A 17,344-nucleotide genomic window follows, 5' to 3' on the forward strand; every position below is an offset into this window, starting at 1 on the left:
TGGGTACACAGCTTCTCAGATGCATGTAAGGGTGGCGGGTCCCAGGCTCTGCAGGGAGCCATCACTCTCTTTCCAGAAGCTTCTGTGTGCACAGGGGCAGAGGGGTTGAGGGGGGTGGACCCTCCCTACTGGGCGGGGCAGGGGATTCCCACCCACTGTGCTCGATGTGGGGAAAAAGTGACTTCATTCCCTCTAGGAGGCCCACCAGGAAGATGGAGTTTGAGGCAGAAGGGATCTCTGACAGCTGACTGGCTTTGGCAATGTGGTCACCATCAGCTCATCAGCATGTTGGAGGAATCTTCCAGAATCCCGAATTGAGGCAGGGTGCACTAATGGAGGGTGGGAAAATAGGACACAGTCCTGGGGAGGGGCGTGAAAAATAAAAGAATGCCTTCTCCCATAGAATCCCTCTGCCTCCTGGCAGCTCTGCCCCTCAACAGGGTGCTGGGTGCATCCCTCCCCTGAACTTGATCTAGGACCTGCCAGCTCTGGCTCTGGCTGCACAGACGGGGCCTGTCCCCCACCCCTGCTCCCCACACCACTGCCTAGAATACACGGGGCAGGGAGGCATGGGCCAAAGCGGGAACTTCAGTGTGGAGTCATCCTTCCCATGAGGCTCAGCCAGACCTCCACCCCTGAGCCTGGGGGAGCAGAAAAGGGACCAAGGTCCAGAGCCCAGAGACCAAAAAGAAAACAGAATGTCCCCCACACTGCTCAGCCCCATCCTTAAGGCTCTCCACTCACCACCCCTTCCTAACTCCAGACAAGGGCCCTTCCTGGCTCCCATGCCACCAGGCTCCTTGCCCCCGGACATTTGCAGGTCTACTCCTTCTCCTGCTAGGCACCCCCTTCCTTCCCCTTCCCAGCTGCACCTCCTCTCCTGACCCCCGCCTCTGTGGCAGCGCCCTCAGTTAAGGCAATGCACCCTGGCCTCCAGACCTCGTTCTCACCTGCTCTGGCTCCCACCCCATCTGCTGAGGCCGGCCTGCAGGACAGGGCTTGGGTCTGCTCTCTCCATGCCCACCATGCCCCCAGCAGAGCTGAGCTCAGGGCTGAGCATCCGCAGGATGACCCAGGAGGCATCTGCACCCTGACCATCTGATTCCCCTGAGAGACAGGCACCCACCTCCCAAAGCCTAGAGTTCCTCCTTGACAGATGCCTCCCGGCCATTAGGTGTCACACGATCCCCCTTAAATCAAAACTGGATTTAGCAGGCCACCGGTGATCCACCAGAGGCAGAACAATTTAGTAATTTTCATTTTCTAAGCTACTTCTCCTCTTACTGCCTTCCCTGAGCAGTACTGTGGCTGACTGTGTGTTGGGGCTGGGGCAGGGGAGGGGAGGGGGCGGCAAGAGGGCAATGCCAAACCTATTTCTGGAAAGTGGAATCTTCTATTTTGATGTTTACCCAACTCTCCAGCAATAGTCTCACTTGATGCTGCCGAGCAGGAGCCAGAGAGATAAGATGGGGACAGTCGCCCCCCGTCCTGCTAGGGTCTGTGAGAGTTTGACACGCCACATTCAAAGATGGGAGCACGGATTAAAGACTGGGCTGGGCTCCCAGGCCTGAATGAGGGTGCCTTGAGGACACAGGGCTGCCTCCTGATGCACCCCCAACTCTGCTTGGACTGGAGGAGAAAAGAGGGAATGAAGTCATGCTTTCCCCAGCCCTGCCCTGTGGGTGAGGAGACCCTGCCCGGCCCGGAGGGCACCATCCCTCCCTTCCAGAAAATGCTGGTGGTGGCATTCTTGCCAGGCTGACAGCAACATCCTTGGGGGCCAGGCAGGGCAGAGGGCTCTGCCTCAAGCCAGCCTCCACAGTGTGGATCCCTGCAAGGGGAGTCCTCACCCTGTGGGTGAGTGATGTCGGAGCATTTCCTTGCCCTGGGGGCTCACACATTTCCCCTCTCCCCTGACCTGGCTGTCACTGAGCTTCCACTCCACTTTCCAGGCCCTTAACCTCCCCTGTCTGGGCCCTCAAAAGTCTCCTCTCTGTGCCTTGTTACATCCTAAAGCATCGAGATTGGGAAAAGAGGCTCCAATAGCAGTGGATCTGATGCCTTCGTTTTACACATGGGGAAACTGAGGCTCAGAGAGGCAAGGGGGCATGCCCAGCCTCCTGCTGTGGGTTGGGGGCAGTTAGGACTAGAGTCCGGGTCTCCTGGTTCCTGCCAAGGTCTGGACACACCCAGCCCCCTCCTCCCTCCTCTGCTTGTGAGAGGCTACCTCCTCCTTGGACTCCAGCAAGGACTCAGAAAAGTGCCTTCCCTGAGTAAGAAGGAAGAGACCGGTGCAGCCAGAATGTATCCATGAGGGAGCCTGCCATCTACTCCCCCAGCCTGCAGGATCTAACATCTCTGTCTCCCAGCAGGGCTTGAGCCGGCCACCAATGCTGTTGTCCCCCAATGTCTAATCCCCGTGGCTCTTGGAGTTCTGTTCAGTTTTCGAGGTTTCCCATGAACCCCTCCCACCCCAACCCTCGCCTGTAGCCAGTGTCCTCAGAGGGGGTGTCCACATGCTCTCAGCACGTCCTGCAGGCAGGAACGATGCTCCCTCTCCTCTAGCCCCTCTCCTGGGTGCCCTGTGCCACACAGCCACTTGGCCTCACTGCTGTCCCCTGGGCCCCACCACCACTGCCACACTCCACTGCATCTTTCTTGCTGTGTCTCTTCCTGAGAACCGCTGCGGCTGCTGGCTCCTGTCCTGGCTGCCCCTGGGTCCCCTCACCTGTGCCAGACTCCCTCTGCCTCCCCTGGGTCCCGCTGCTGGGACCAGCTGGGCGCTTCAATGGCCAAAGCCTCACTGTCTCTCTGGCCTCTCCCACAAGCAAGGCCCAGCCGGGTTCCAGCCATCAGAGCGGGGGGGGGGGGGGGGGGGGGGGGGGGGGGGTTGCAGGGGCAGCCTCTTGCTCCTTCCTGGGCCCGGCAGCAGAGCCACTTAGATGCCAGCGAGTTGCAAAGCTTTGGGGAAATCCCTGTTCCTCCGTGCTAGTGTCTGTTCTCGAAACTCGCCGCCAGGATTCACACGTTCATCTTTATACCAACACAGTTGTAAAATTTAGCTTTTCATATTGTTTTTTTATGGAGGAAGAGGCCCATGAAAGCAAAAGAGCCCAGGGTCCATGGGAGTGAAAATGTGGCCCTAACCACAACCATGGCCACCCACTGCCTCCACTACCACCACCACCACCACCACCACCACCACAGCGAGACAGGGGTGCACAGGGCAGGGACGGAGGTGAGCACGCTCCAGCTAGGCTCCGACTGACCCTTCCAACAAGTAAAGCATCTTCCCAGGCTGAGCTGTGTCCCCAGCCCTCTCCTTTATGAGTCCTCCATCCCTCTTACCTGCCCCTGCCATCACATCTGGCCAGGGTGCCACTACACAGGCTTAGCTGCCCCTTCACCCTCCCCTGACAATGCATGGGCTTGCATGCTTAACTATGCTTGCACACACGTGTACATATGCACGGGCAGTGCACATGCACACACTAGCATATACATTGGTTGCCTGCACAGCACGTTGTAGGCACATACATGCATATACACGTATGCAACACATGCATACTCAAACATACGCAACTGCATGCACAACCTCACGTGTACCCATGCATGTAAATACACAGAGTAAAGACACACATGGTGGCCATGAAGCTTGCACCTCCGAAACCCTGTGCTGTGTATCCTGTGACCTCTTCTGCCCATCCCCTGAACCCGGGACACTCTGCACGGTCTCTCTGGCACCTTTGAATGCTCATAGCTGTTACCACCTGTGCTGTTTATAATCCGGGGGCCTCTCTCATCTCATCTCCTTATCAGGGAGCTGACTTTAAATGGTGGAGAGGAGGAGGCGTGGGCAAGAGGAATGCAGTGGTGGGCATTTCTGTAACTGCATGGCTCCCAGGCTCCTCTCTTGGGAATATACTCTGTGTGTCCTAGTCTTTTCATTTCCAGCCAGGACCCTCTACCCCAGGTGGGGACAGGGACTGGATCTGACCCATCTCACTGCTCACAGTCACACTTTTCCGTGTGCAGAGTAGCTCGGGAACATTTTCAAAGCTGTGTAGAGCCAGTCGTCTGCCAGCCCACCAGCTGGTTAGGAGGGGTGTGCTGGGATGAGCAGGTTCACCTCTGGGACCACCCTCTTCACTCTTTGGCTTCCTAGGATGTCATGATGCTGCAGGCCGGGGCTGGTAGAGGAAGGTGGGAGGTGCCCATCCTTGTCCCCTGCCATTGCAGACCCCTCCTTCTGTGGTCCACTCTGGGGATTCTATTCATTTGAAGCCAACATTCCTGGAGCCCACGGGGCCAGCAAGATCATCTCACACAGGCAGATCGCTGTCTTGCCTAATGAGAAAATGATGACATGGCCCCCTGCTCTGGGCCCCTGCACCCAGCCAGCTCTGGCTCCCCAGCCCCCAGTGTCAGCAGCCTCCCTGCAACACGCGCACACCTCCCGTTTTGTGCGGTTGTGCTGCAGGTGTGCCCACTGGGCAGCTCGCAGGGCCCCTGTGCCTCCCCGTCCAGAGCCCTCCTGTTACAAGGGCTGGGCCCCTCTGAACGCCCAGGGTATTCACAATTAGGATAGGTGGGCCTTCAGGTCATTAAAACCCTATGGCACAAAGTAAACTGAGGCCATGAACTAAAGTGGTTCCCCCCTCCCCAGCCCCACCAGCAGAGCACCGGCCAGCAGGGCACACAGTGGACCAGGACGGACCCATGAGGGAGGCAGGACTCCACACCACACACACCCTGCTTCATCGCTGCACACTTCCTCCAGGCCAACCTCACCGCAACTTTGAAGAACCAGGTCCTGGGGGTTTGGGGATACAGTGTCTGGAATTCAGGAAGTCCAGGCTCCTTATGGCAATCCTCTGACCAGGCCAGGCCCAGTCCTAAGAGAGGATAAATATATAGTGTTGGCAGCAGCCAAGAGGTGGGTGAGAGGTCTTTTCCCAAGCTAGAAGCCCTTAAAAGAGGCCGATTTTGGGAAAGATGCCTGGGGCAGCCTCCTGCCTGCATCTCCCGCTCACCAGTGCAAGGGCAGGTGGACAGAGAAGGAGACTCAGGCCATGGTGGTTGGGGGCTCAGCCTCACAAATACAAGGCAGTCAGAGAGGAACACAGGTGAGCTTATGAGCTGGGGGTGGGGAGTGATTGGGGAGGGTAGAAGAAATCATAGAAGCCTTCTTGGAGGAGGCAGGAATTTAAATCATGGAATTTCAGGATCCGAAGGGATCTGGAAAGCTGCCTAAAACTGCATCTCACCAGATCCAGGATGCTCTTTGATACCATTTGATATACAGGGGGTCCTGATGTCCTGTGCAGGTACTTCTGCCACTTGACAGCTCACAGGAATGGTTAGACAGTTGCTTATGCATGGACACAAGGACTCATTCTCTGGGGGCTGCCACTTCTCAAGCCAGCCAATGCTGAGACTCTCAGGCCCTCTGTGCTCCATCTTCATCCTGGTAGTGGGGTGGGGGAGGGGGTCAGGGCCAGGCACACTGATGCCAGGACAATCCCGTGACCCGAGGAATGGCTGAGAGGATGGCCCTGGTCTGTGAGGGAGATCACAAGTGGCTCGTGAAGGGTCCCTTCACTTGGGCACGTGCCCACTGCCTGCCTCATTCCCTATACACAACAACCTGGGGGGCTCCTGTCCCACCACCCCAACCCCCAGTGACATGAGCCTGCCAGAGGGCAGAACCGAAGGTCAGAATCGAAGCCAGGGCTGGTTTGAAGAAGTGGGGTCAGGCTTGAGCAGGGCTGCTGCAGAGGTAAATTTCTTTGGTAGAGAAGGGAAAGAAAGGGAAGAATCACTGCAGGTCTCGTCTACCACGTATATCTGTTCTAAAAGCATCTGAGGATTCCATCAGTGCTTCTCAGACTATAATGTGAATATGAGTCCCCAGGAGGGCTTATTGAAATGCTGCTCCTGATTCAGGAAGTCTGGGTGGGGCCCAAGATTTCGCATCTCTAACAAGCTCCCAAATGATACTGATGCTCGCTGGTCTCAGGACTTGGAGCAGCAAGGGTCTGAATTTCAAAACAAAACAAAACTCCGGATCATAGTCTAGTTAAAATAAAAACACAGAGAGGGAGGAAGCTTCTCGTAATGCCAGAGAGAGATTACAATTGGGCATCACTTTCCATTGAGCTTCCTGGAAGCCATGGCAAGAAAGGAAGACATGTTTACTGATGCTTACTCTACAGTAACAGACAGCTGCCTGTTGTCGGGAGGAAGTGTTCTCCCAGATTCTGGCTGCTCAGGGAACTGGTGGAGCAGACCTTACTACCAGGAGATTTGAGGAGGAGGCAGAAGCTGGGCTTCAGGGGAACTGTGGGCCTGTGAGAAGGGCTGAGCCTGGGCACCTCGATGGGGTGAATCCTGATGGAGAATCACAGTGCAGGTAACACAGTGCCGCAGTGTGCCCAGCCTGGGCCAGCACCCATAGGAGACCATCCTTCCACCACTCACCGGCTCAGCACGGAGCCAGCCAAGTGGAGAGAAAGTCACAGCTCTGATGTGCCACCATGCAGCCCTGGGTGCTCAGGGCAGGGTAGCCGAGGCCCAGGCCTGAGCCTCAGGAAGGGGTGAGGTGGATTTGTGGGCAGCGGAAGAACCCCACCTCTTCCCAATAATCAGGAAAGGCTTCCCAGAGGAGGGGACATGGCAGACAGATTTGTTTATGTAAAGGAAGGGAGGTGGTTTGGGAAGAGGAAAGGTCCAAGCAGAAGGATGGATGGGTGAGTGGGCTTCTAGCCACAGCAGGGGTGGGACGGGTCCCTCGCTGCCCCTCTCTGCAGGGCTGACTCAGACCCTCAGAGAGGGGCTGCTGGAAGACGGATGGTGCGCTCAGAGAGTCTCTCTGTGCTTCAGAGCCTGAATCTCTGCTTCCCCCACCTACTGCCCAGGTTGGTGCAGGGGAGGAGGCCGGGGCCCTGCCTGCCTCAGGTGCACCCAACTGGGGAGCTCAGGGGCTCTGCCCATGGGGAGCTCCTTGCCCAGACCGGTGTGGGCAGGAACTGGGGCTGGACAACAAGCTTGAACAATTAGGCCTCTGAATGTGACTGTGGGCGCAGCCATGGATGGGACACGGGAGAGGAGAGATTTGGTCAGCCTTGTGCCACATGGCCTTGGGAGGTGACCGTCCCAGCCAGAGGTCCTTCACAGCCAGAGATTCTTAAACAGCCATGTTCCTATGAAATTCCAACCTCAACGGTCATCTTGGCCTAAGGGGGTGTCAAGGAAAGCGCAGCTGGGTCACAAGGGGAGGTGCTAGGCTCTCAGCTTTCCCTTCTTGCTCCTTCCCGGGGTGACTATGGACACACCTCTCTCTTCCCAGCCTCCTTTGTGATGAAGGGGACATGCATAACCCTGATGACTTTCCAGAAAAGGAAATGGAAAATCCTTAGACAAATAAACCCAAGGTGTGTCTGTGTTACTGGGGAAGAAGGAATAAAGTGCTTGGCATTTTCCATGGTTGCCAAAGCCATAGGGGCTGGGGGACGACAGGAAGTGGGGTTTTCTCCCACCTTGGCTGGCCAGGCTTCCTCTGAGAGGGGCCAGGCAGGGGGCTGGCCCATCTTTCTCTCTGGGCCACTCACAGGGAAGACTGGGCTCCCATGATGGCTTGCAGGTATAGAAACTAGGGCACTCACAGACATTTCCAGAGGCCCTGAAGTCTCAGGCCTGGGCTGCTGACTGGGGGAAAAAATCAAGGAAGACAGAGGACGAGGGGCCCCCACACCCCCTCCCACTTGAGGGCCTTCCAGGAGACAGGGGAGCAAGTAAGAACTTGACATCTGCCATCTATTAGCCTCAAGGCCCTGAGCAAGTACCTTGGCTCTCTGAGACTCAGTTTCCCCATCTGAAAGTGGGAGGTTTGAGGGAGGGGCCCTTCAAGGCGCTGCACACAATCTCCGTCTCGAGAGCGGTCACTGCTATGTAGAGTCACCTCGTCTGATCACTTCATTTTACAAAAGTGGGACCAAAGCCCAGAGTGGAGAGGGAAGGCCATATGGGGAGACCAGAGAGGGGAGCACACATCCGGTTAGCCCAGGAGCTGCCATGGGCCATGAGAGCTAGAGAAAGGACAGAAGGGACTACCATTTGGGGGTGGGAGGTGGGGTCAGGGAAGAGGGACTGACCTCCAGGGAGGTCACATCATTCCACATGGTCACACTTCTTGCGTCTCCATGAGTTAGACCCAGCCCAATTCCTGCACCCTCCCATCCAGCTCCCAAAGAGCCAACATCTGCTGGGTGCAGACTGGGTACCAGGCCAAGTTGCAAGCACTGTGCACTTACTCGCCAACCCAATCTTAAGAGGTACAGGATATGATTATTCTCATTTCACAGGGAGGGAAACTGAGGCTCAGAGAGCTGTTTTTTTGTTTTTTTGTTTGTTTGTTTTGTTTTTCATTCTGTTTTGCAACTCTGGCGACACAACTGAAACGGAGCTAAGATCTAAACCCAGGTCATCAAAATCCAGGTCCCAGTTTATAACCCTCCCCAGCCCCCAGCAGACTGCGCCAGTCCCCTGTCTTATGGTGCACGACCCCTACTGGTGCAGCAAGGACCACCCCTCCGTCCCAAACCCAGAGGGAGCACAGCAGACAACAGCTTGGGCCTTCTGACCCGCAGGTCCAGGAGAGCCAGGGCCCAAACAACAGCGCATGTGAAGGAAGCAGAAGCCTCAGACCAGGGACTGGGACCGTGCTTTCCTGCCTGAGAGATTCCTAGTCTTCAGGAGAGGAGCAGTTTCCATAATGCCCACTAACATCCCAAATGGCCAAGCTGGAGGTTCCAGGCTCTGAGAACACAGTTGGGGCAGCCTGTGTGGCAGAAGCCTTCCCCAAGGCCATGGAGGGACTGGGAGTCACTCTGCCAGCCTGGCTGTCTTCCATGTGTACTTGGAGGTGGCCAGGCCCAAGGGAGCCGGCCGGTCCCGTCCAGCTGGCCCAAGGTCACTAACAGTTCTGAAAACAATGGGCAGTGGGTCCAGCCGTGGCTGGGTCCAGAACAAAGGCCTGGGCACTTCCTCACATTGAGGCCCCCTCCTTCATGGTTTGCCAAGACAGGAGACGGAGGAAGCCTTCATCAGGAGGTAGGGATGTTTTGCAAAGACTATTCCCAGGAGAGCTGCGGCCACCAGTGCCAACAGCAGAGCACCCGGAGGGAACGGCTGCACGAGGCCAAAGTCTGCCTGCCAGGAAGCAGGGGAGAGAGGGGCCTTGACTCCAAGCCCTGGCCCCTCGCCCCCACCTTGCCCCTACACCGCATCACTAAAATGCACGGTATCTCGTGTTACTGCTCCTCGCCAGGGCCCTAGCTCGGAGGCTGGTATCTGCCCTCCTCGCCACCCTACACACCGAAGCACAGTCTTCTAAAGCAGCCTGGGGCCACAGCTGCCCTGCTCTGAGAACCCCCATGGCTTCCCAGTGCTCAGGAGGCTTCCCAGTGCTCAGTGGCTTCCCAGCGCCACTCCTTTGCCCAACACACAAGCCCTTCAGCTCTAATATTAACTTCCCACCACCCCCAGACCCCCCAGCCCCTTTCTCCTGGCAGCTCTGCCCCTGTCCATCCAGCCTGGGGTACGTCTGCCCCTCCTCCTCCCCTCCCCTCCCCTCCCTCAGCACCCACCTTCAATCCTCCCCCTCCAAGAAGCCTCCAGGACTGCTCCAGCCTGTACAAGTTTCCCTCGTCAGAGCCCTATGCCCCCAATAAAATCCAAGAAGGATCCGAGCCCAGGACTTGGGAACATCAAGTCAGGAAATCAATCAATAGCAGAACAATCCTTCCTCAGAGTAAGGTTCCCATACCCGGCACAGTCTGTTTACACAACTGTCCTGACATAATTATTAATAGCATTCCTTCAGGCCCAGTTCCCGTGCGGGGGCAGAGCCCAGAGATGGTGCTGACAACGGGTGTCTCCGGCACCCTGGGAGTATTCACACTGGACACCCAGGCAGGACAAAGGAGGTGGGTGCTATCACAGAGGTGAGCTCCATTCCACAGGGAGGCGGGGCTTTTTCTGAACCTCACAGATGTCAAGGGGCCTTAAAACAGAAAATGCTAGATAAGCGCCCAGGATTGCCCTTATCAAGGGCCACAGGAAAGGCGCGGGGTTTAATCTGAAAACCACACCTGGAATCAACGGTTTAAAGGCCTCAGGCAGTGAGTACCTCTCCACCCCAACACCCAGTGACTGGGGTTTTATGCCTGGAGGCGGTGGGGGGGGTTGGGAGAGGGATGCAGGTGTAGGTGAGGGAGGGGCTTCTCCAAAGATGGGGAATGATCTTTGGGCTTGAGACAGGGACACGAAGAGAGGGAGAGAAGGAAGATGAGGAGCTCCCGGCCCAAGGGCAAGGAAACAGGGTGGTGTAGAGGGTGTGTGTGTGTGTGTGTGTGTGTGTGTGTGTGCGTGTGTGCACGCGCACGCTCATATGCACTTGTGGGGTAGTGAGAGAAGCCTGTAGCTGGGATCTGGGATCTGAGAGAGGTGCTGATTGAGGGCACTCGGAGAGCGGGTCCTGCATTTTCAATAGGTAATCCCAGAGGGCTTCCTGGAAGAGGGCATTTGGAGACAAGCTTTGAAGGTCAAGTCAGATTTGGCAGATGGTCATGGGCAGCCAGAGGGCAGGGACCCAGGTGCAGCAAAGAGTATTAGCAAATGCTGCAGACAGCGGGGAGCTTCAAGCAGCTGCTGTGGTCTGGGGTGCGTGCAATGTGGAGCAGGGAGCCAGGTGAGGAGGCAGACCTCCCATCACACGTAGTCCATTCAGCCCAAAGGCCATCTGGTGTTTTGATCTCCAAGAGACCCTTCCTGGAAGGAGAAATGTGCCAGCAGGGCTCTTAACTAAAAATCTCTATCTGGGCCTCAGTTTCCCCATCTGTGAACAGAAGGCCTTCGAAGATTTCCCAGAGAACAGGATTCAGGATAGGTATCTCTGGGGAATGTGGACAGGACAGTGGGACTAAGCACTTTGATGCCGAGAACACAGGAGAGAGGCCAGAGGTGGGCTACTGTGAGCACCCAGACCCTGGCCAGTGTGGGGCCCTGACACCTCTCTTGTGCAGAGGTCTGCTGCGAAGCAGTGTCCCCGAGCAACGTGCAGAACCTGGCAGCGTGCCACACTGACCCCCAGGCAGTCTGCCCGCCCACTCTCCCGCCCACCTGCCAGTCCACCCCTCAGCCCGCATTAAGCAATCTCTATTATCGCGAATGCCTGACATTTTTGCCTGGTAATTACAGCTCCCACGGCCGCAGGAGGATTAGGGCATGATTAGGGAGTAGGGAGGACTCTGGCAGATGGGGAGAAATACCTGCAAATAGACTTGGCAGCCTGATGGCCGCTTGTGAGGTTAGGCTCCTGGAAGGGCTCAGTGGCCAGTGAGGACCATCATGGAGCCTTGGAAAGCGAAGCCCATCAGCATCTGTCACCTCCGTCATGTCCTGGCCTCCTCACTCACACTGCCTTTCCTGGGAGCACTGCACTGGCCCCTCAATGTGCCACCTGCCTCTGCCCCACAGTCACTCCCCCATCAGGGAGAGAGATCTAGACTAGAGCTCTGAGCAAACCTTGTCTCCTGGGAACATGTCCCAGCCCTGGGTCTGCCGTCTGAGGCCTTCCCCTACTCTGTCCCTCCTCCTCTAATTCTCTGGGACTCCCACTTTTGGGTCACTGCCCAATGAGACCAGACCTCATGGACGTTCATGGTCTCTTGGCTCTCAATCATCCCTTTCACCTGGAATGACCTTCCATCCAAATTTCCGTTTGTCAAAACCCTGCCCGTCCATCAAGGGCTTAGGTAAGATGCTACCACCGCCGAGGAGCTTCCCCAGTCCCCACGGGAAACATGAAGAGCAAACACTTAGCATGTGCTTGTGACATGCCAGTCCCTATTCTACACACTTCACTGTGCATTGACACACTTAATTCTCAGTACAGCCCTGGGGGGGTGCTCATTTTACAGAGGAGGAAACTGAGGCCCAAAGAGCTTAGGTCTGGTGCTCACAGTCGCATGGGCAGGAAGCAGCGGGGGCCTCTGGTCCTGATGCTGCTTCTTCCTCGGACACCACTTCCCCGCACGTCCCTTCAGTACTGCTTCATTACAGGGACAATTTCTGCAATTTCAGTCATGCCCACAAAATCACAAGCTCTAGAGTACAGCTTTCTCTAACCGTAAACTGATCACCTGTTGGTTTTATTAGAATGCAGATTCCGATTCAGGAGGTTGTGCGTGGAGCCTGCGACTCCACAAGTCTAAGTGCTCAGGCATTGCTGATGCTGCTGGACTGAGGACCATACACGTTGAGTAGCAGGACTAGAGCCTACACGAGGGCAGACAAGTCTTCCCCTCGATATGGTTGGCTTAGCAGAGCCACGGGCCTGTGGGAGCCTAGGACTGGTCCTTCACTGTCCCTCCCAGGAGGCTGGGCTCCCTGCTGCTGTTTGCGACGGGCTAAGCCTCCCACCCGTAACTTCCTTCCACTCAGAAACAAGCAGGGGGTTGGGATCTGCATGCACCCCAGCCTTAGGATATCCCCTGGCACCCCTCCAAGCCTCGGCCCAGCTCAGCCCCCAGGGAATCCTTGTCGTCCTTCTGGAAACAGCTCTCCTTACCTGCGCTGCTGCCACAAAGTACCTACAGAGACAGTGGTGCTCGGCCAACACATCATGTCCTCTGCCTAGGGAAGAAGGTGGAGACAGCACAGGGCTGGCGATGGAAGATGTCAGTAGCTATCGATAACTTCCTTGTAGAGAGGCGTCAGTGCGCCGGGTCCCTTCCCCCAGCCATGAGGCAAGGAGGCGTGCATCTCCTCCCTAAAGCCAAGTGGGGGAGGCTTCCAGAAAGCCGCGTGAAAGCTTGCCATGTGTGCCCACAGTGTGGGAAGGTCCCTGACTCCCACCTGAGGATGGGAGACATTGCTGTTCCCTCTGGGAGGCTGAGCAGATAGACAGGCAGAGGCAGGAAAGGTCTGACCTCCAGAGTTGGGGAGCCAAAGATGGATGGGTGCTTTGCATGGTTCAGATGTGAATCCTGCAGGAGGAAGGCTCAGGTCTTCCTAAAAGAGGAAGGAGCTGGGTGGGAGCAGGTACCAAGAGCTGACGTAAGCGGCAGCTGGAGTGTGAATCACTTGACTCAGAATCACGCTAGTGACTGGAGCCCCCAAAGAAGACGGGGAGCAGAGGAGTTTCCACTGATGGGGAAGTATAGGCTTGAGTTGCTCACACTACTGGGAGGACATGCAGCTGGCTGGCTCTCTCCTCTAGAGACCAAAGTCAGCTTGCTCACTAACCTGGCGGGGCCAGGCCCCCCTGACCCGCTCCTGGGGCACAGATGGGATGGCCACGCCCAGCGCTGCCCTTGGAAGGCTTGGAGCAGCTTTGAGAGCCACTCAACTCTAGAACACTAACTTCTTCTGTGGAATTCAGGAGGGTGTTAGTCCACGTTCAAGGATATAAGAAAGGATAAGAATCCTCTTCCCAGAAAATTACACATACATACATGTACACAAAGATTTTAATATAACTTGGGAAGGAGACCAGGGACCCGTGGAAGCCTGTCTGCAGTCTCCGGACAAAGCCTTGCACCCTGGGTGGAGAACACCCGCGTGTCTCACAGGCTCAGGGACAGTACTGTGGGTCCACTCCAGGAGAGGGTGGTGCTGGGCTTCGCTCCTTTCCCGCTCCAGGAAACCCCAGGCACGGAGTGTCACACTGCGCATGTACCTGCATCTTGGCTTCTAGAAGAGTTTTTATAATTTGTTGGAACTGGGTTTTTAAAGCAACGCTGGGAATATTTTGATTTCTCCAGCCCTGCCAATGGGACCCTGGTCAGGAGGTTACGTGAGTTTCATTGAAAAGACACACTTTTCCTTCCCGGGTTGATAAACAAGCCTTGCTGTGGGGAAACCGACTTCCTCCGCCAGCACTCAGCTGGCGCAGCCCGTCCCTGGCCAAGGAAAACAAATGCATAAACATTTCGGGGACATATAGGAAGCATTTCTGTTGGACGCCCGCTGTGAATGGCCGCTGGAGTTTACACAGCAAACCCCACTGGGGCCTCCGCGCAGCTTGGATAAGGCACTCCCTGCCTCTCACTTCCCTCCCGGCTCCTCCCAGCTTCTCCCCAAAGACCCACAATACGATAATACGACAATGCGACAATCTGGCCACGGCTCATGCCCAGCCCACAAGAGTGCAAAACAGGCCCTTGAGCTGTCCCCTCCATAAGCCTGGTGCTTAAAGAGAAGGTGTCTCCTTTTAGCCGGCGCTGCAGAGGGAACACTGTCCTTGAGCTGCTGTGTCCCGAGCCCAAGAGGGGCACACAAGGGGCTGGGGACCAGCTGCCGCCCGGTGACCGGGACTCTCTCAGGCCTCTCCCTGGGCCAGGTAGCCACAGGAGGAGCTCACACCCTGATCCTTCTGTGCAAACACCCACCTCTGCAGGGCCCATTGCGAGCGATGGCCCATGCCCTTGCTGGGTGCAGCTGGGGCGGGCACTGGACAGCTCCGCTGGAGACTCTGCCCTTATGCTGCTCCTGGCATCTCACGTGGACGGACCTCGTGACAGGGGCTCCTGGAGGCCACTGCTCTGCCTCTGAGTGCCCTTGCTCAGTCCTGCTGTTAGGAGCCATCACAAAGGGTTCCTTGCCTTTGGTTTTGGACACATTTCTCTCTCTCTCTCTAGTCTTCTCTCCCCACTTGCTACTGCATCTCTATACTCCCTCATATTCCCTTTTAAAGCCAGGAGGATGTAAATCAATGGAATCGGGGAGGCTGCAACTGTACAATTTCCCCTTTATGAGTGATTGTGTTTTTCCTATTCCCACCTGTCCCACCCTTGCTCTGGGACGGGGGCGGGGGTCCTCCACAGGCTCTGCCCACCCACATTTCCAGCAGTTCTCTTCACAAGGGCTCTGTGGCAGCCACACCTGCTCCCTCTGCTCATCCCCATCTTCTTGCCCTCTGTGGCCAAGAGGTCCCTCCCTAGAAGGTTCTTTTCCCCATATCCACTTGGCCAGGTCCAGCCTACACTCCAGGTGCACATGACCTGGCCTCCCGGGGATCTGGGTCTGCCCTGAGACCTGAGTTGCTCCTGGTCAGTATGGCTTACGGAGCCTGGTGCCAGAGACCTGAGGCTGATCAGTAGAAGACAGGCTAGACCAGAAGCCCAGCCAGGGCTACCACTGGACAAGAGGGCATCACCTGCCTGCAGAGACCCTTGTTAGGGGATATCTCCAGGGCTCTCCATCACTGCTCCCACCCCAGCCGTGAACCATGCAAACCTCAGGCTTCCTTTGCCACAACAGAATGAATGAGTCTCTCTCTGTCCTCAGCATGGGTTTGACTTCTGCTTTATAAAAAGCCAGCTACCAGAAATGATGAACCCAGGGTCCCCCGGCTGACCACAGCACAGGCTTGACCAGGGGACAGGCGGCCCAGCAGGAAGTAAGGGAGGGATGCAGACAAAAAGTGGCAGGGGCGGTATGATCCTTGGCAGTCACGGCTCGGCTGGGAGGGAACCGTGTAGCAGCACACTGGGCCCTCATCACAGTCCTGGGGGCCCTTCCTGGAAGGGGCAGGGAGGTTCTGGATGCTTCTGCAGCACTGCTGGTCCAGGCAAGGGTGACGCTCGTCTGAAGGACTCGTCCCTGAGGCCTGGGGCTAGCTGTCACCCCTGGTGATGAGTGGTGGAACCAAACGCTTACCCACAGGAAAGGTCACAGGATGGGGTCTGAGCCGTTCCAGTTCACCGATGCCCCCTTCCACCTAGGCGCAGAGTCACGGATACAGAGTTAGAGCGGCAGAGGTCCACAGAGAAGCTGTCCCTTGTCCTCACTCACCTGAAGCTCCTGTCTCAGGGGCTTTGAGGATCTCTGATTCCCCCCTCCCTGCCTGGCTCTCCACATTCACATGCAAAACCTACACAGGGGGCCCTGGTGAGACATAAATACACCTCGGACCCCAGAGAGCAATGGAGAAGACAGAAGTGGCGGGTCATTCATTCATTCATGCCACAGGTGTCTACTGAGAACCTCATCTGTGACTGGCACTGGAGGGCCCTCAGCTGGTGTAAGTGATCCACACACACATGGACCCAGCTACCTTCCAGGGGTATCTGATGGTGACATTTTAAAGCACATGGGAAGACCTAGATATGGGAGCAGGCAGGTGGCGCACATAGCAAAGAACCTGAAGGCCTCGAAGGATTCTGGGCTTTGCTCTAAGAGCCACGGGAAGCCATGGAGGGCTGTGAGCAGCTCAGTAAAACACAGATTTGCATTTTTAAAAATTACTTTATGAAGCCTTTAAGAAGCAGTGAGTACTGGGGTGCTTGGATGGCTCGGTCAGTTAAGTCCAACTCTTGATTTTGACTCAGGTCATGATCTCACGGTTCATGGGTTCAAGCTTCACGTCAGACTCTGTGCTGATGATGTGGAGCCTGCTTGGGATTCTCTCTCTCTCCTCCTCTCTCACCCCTCCCCAGTCATTCGTATCTTCTCTCTCTCAAAATAAATAAACAAACATTAAAAATTTAAAAAGCAGTGAGTATAATTTTACTGTATCCCAGGGCTGGAAACAACTAGTTGTATATTAGCTACTATATATACTAATATACTATGTATACTAGTTCATTTCCAAGATAAAAATTATTGGAGGTGACACCATAAAACGCCCTAACACTTGATTTTAATACAAGGCACACTACTTTTCCAAAACAATGGATGGAATATTTCTGCAAGATGTGGCACTAGCTGTATTATATGCATTCATACATCCTAAGATTCTATGAGCCTTGCTTCAACAGCCCCATCGATGGCTTTGGTTTTTAGGCTGGGAGGGATAGCTGTTCCCAGGCAGTGGGATTACTTTCCTCTTGACTATAGGCAATTCCTTTGTATCTGTAAAGACTGGATTTTCCTCCATTGAATATTTTGCACACTTTATACCAGCCCATTCATCTTCTTTTTTTTTAATTTTTATGTTATTTATTTTAAAAAATTTACATTTATTTATTCTTGAGAGACAGAGAGACAGAGCATAAGTGAGGGAGGGGCAGAGAGAGAGGGAGACACGGAATCTGAAGCAGGCTCCAAGCTCCGAATTGTCAGCACAGAGCCCGATGCGGGACTCAAACTCACAAACCGTGAGATCATGACCTGAGCCAAAGTCAGATGCTTAACCAACTGAGCCACCCAGGCACCTCTGTTTTTTATTTATTTTTGAGAGACACAGAGAGAGAGCATGAGCAGAGGAGGGTCAGAGACAGAGGGAGACACAGAATCTGAAGCAGGCTCTAGGCTCTGAGCTAGCTGTCAGCACAGAACC

At 55.6% G+C, this 17,344-nt stretch overlaps 1 protein-coding gene across 1 annotated transcript in view; it reads right to left on the reverse strand.

The window, feature by feature from the left end:
* Positions 1-13,514: 13,514 nt before the first annotated feature.
* Positions 13,515-17,344, reverse strand: part of MINDY4 (MINDY lysine 48 deubiquitinase 4) — a 110,513-nt gene continuing 106,683 nt past the window's right edge. The window contains exon 18 of the mRNA XM_029925561.1: positions 13,515-15,784. Within this exon, the coding sequence (XP_029781421.1) occupies positions 15,736-15,784 (49 nt within the window). The 3' untranslated portion in view covers positions 13,515-15,735. The remainder of the gene's footprint in view (positions 15,785-17,344) is intronic.

The sequence above is a fragment of the Suricata suricatta genome, chromosome 2, assembly GCF_006229205.1.
Source record: "Suricata suricatta isolate VVHF042 chromosome 2, meerkat_22Aug2017_6uvM2_HiC, whole genome shotgun sequence".
NCBI classification, from domain to species: Eukaryota; Metazoa; Chordata; class Mammalia; order Carnivora; family Herpestidae; genus Suricata; species Suricata suricatta.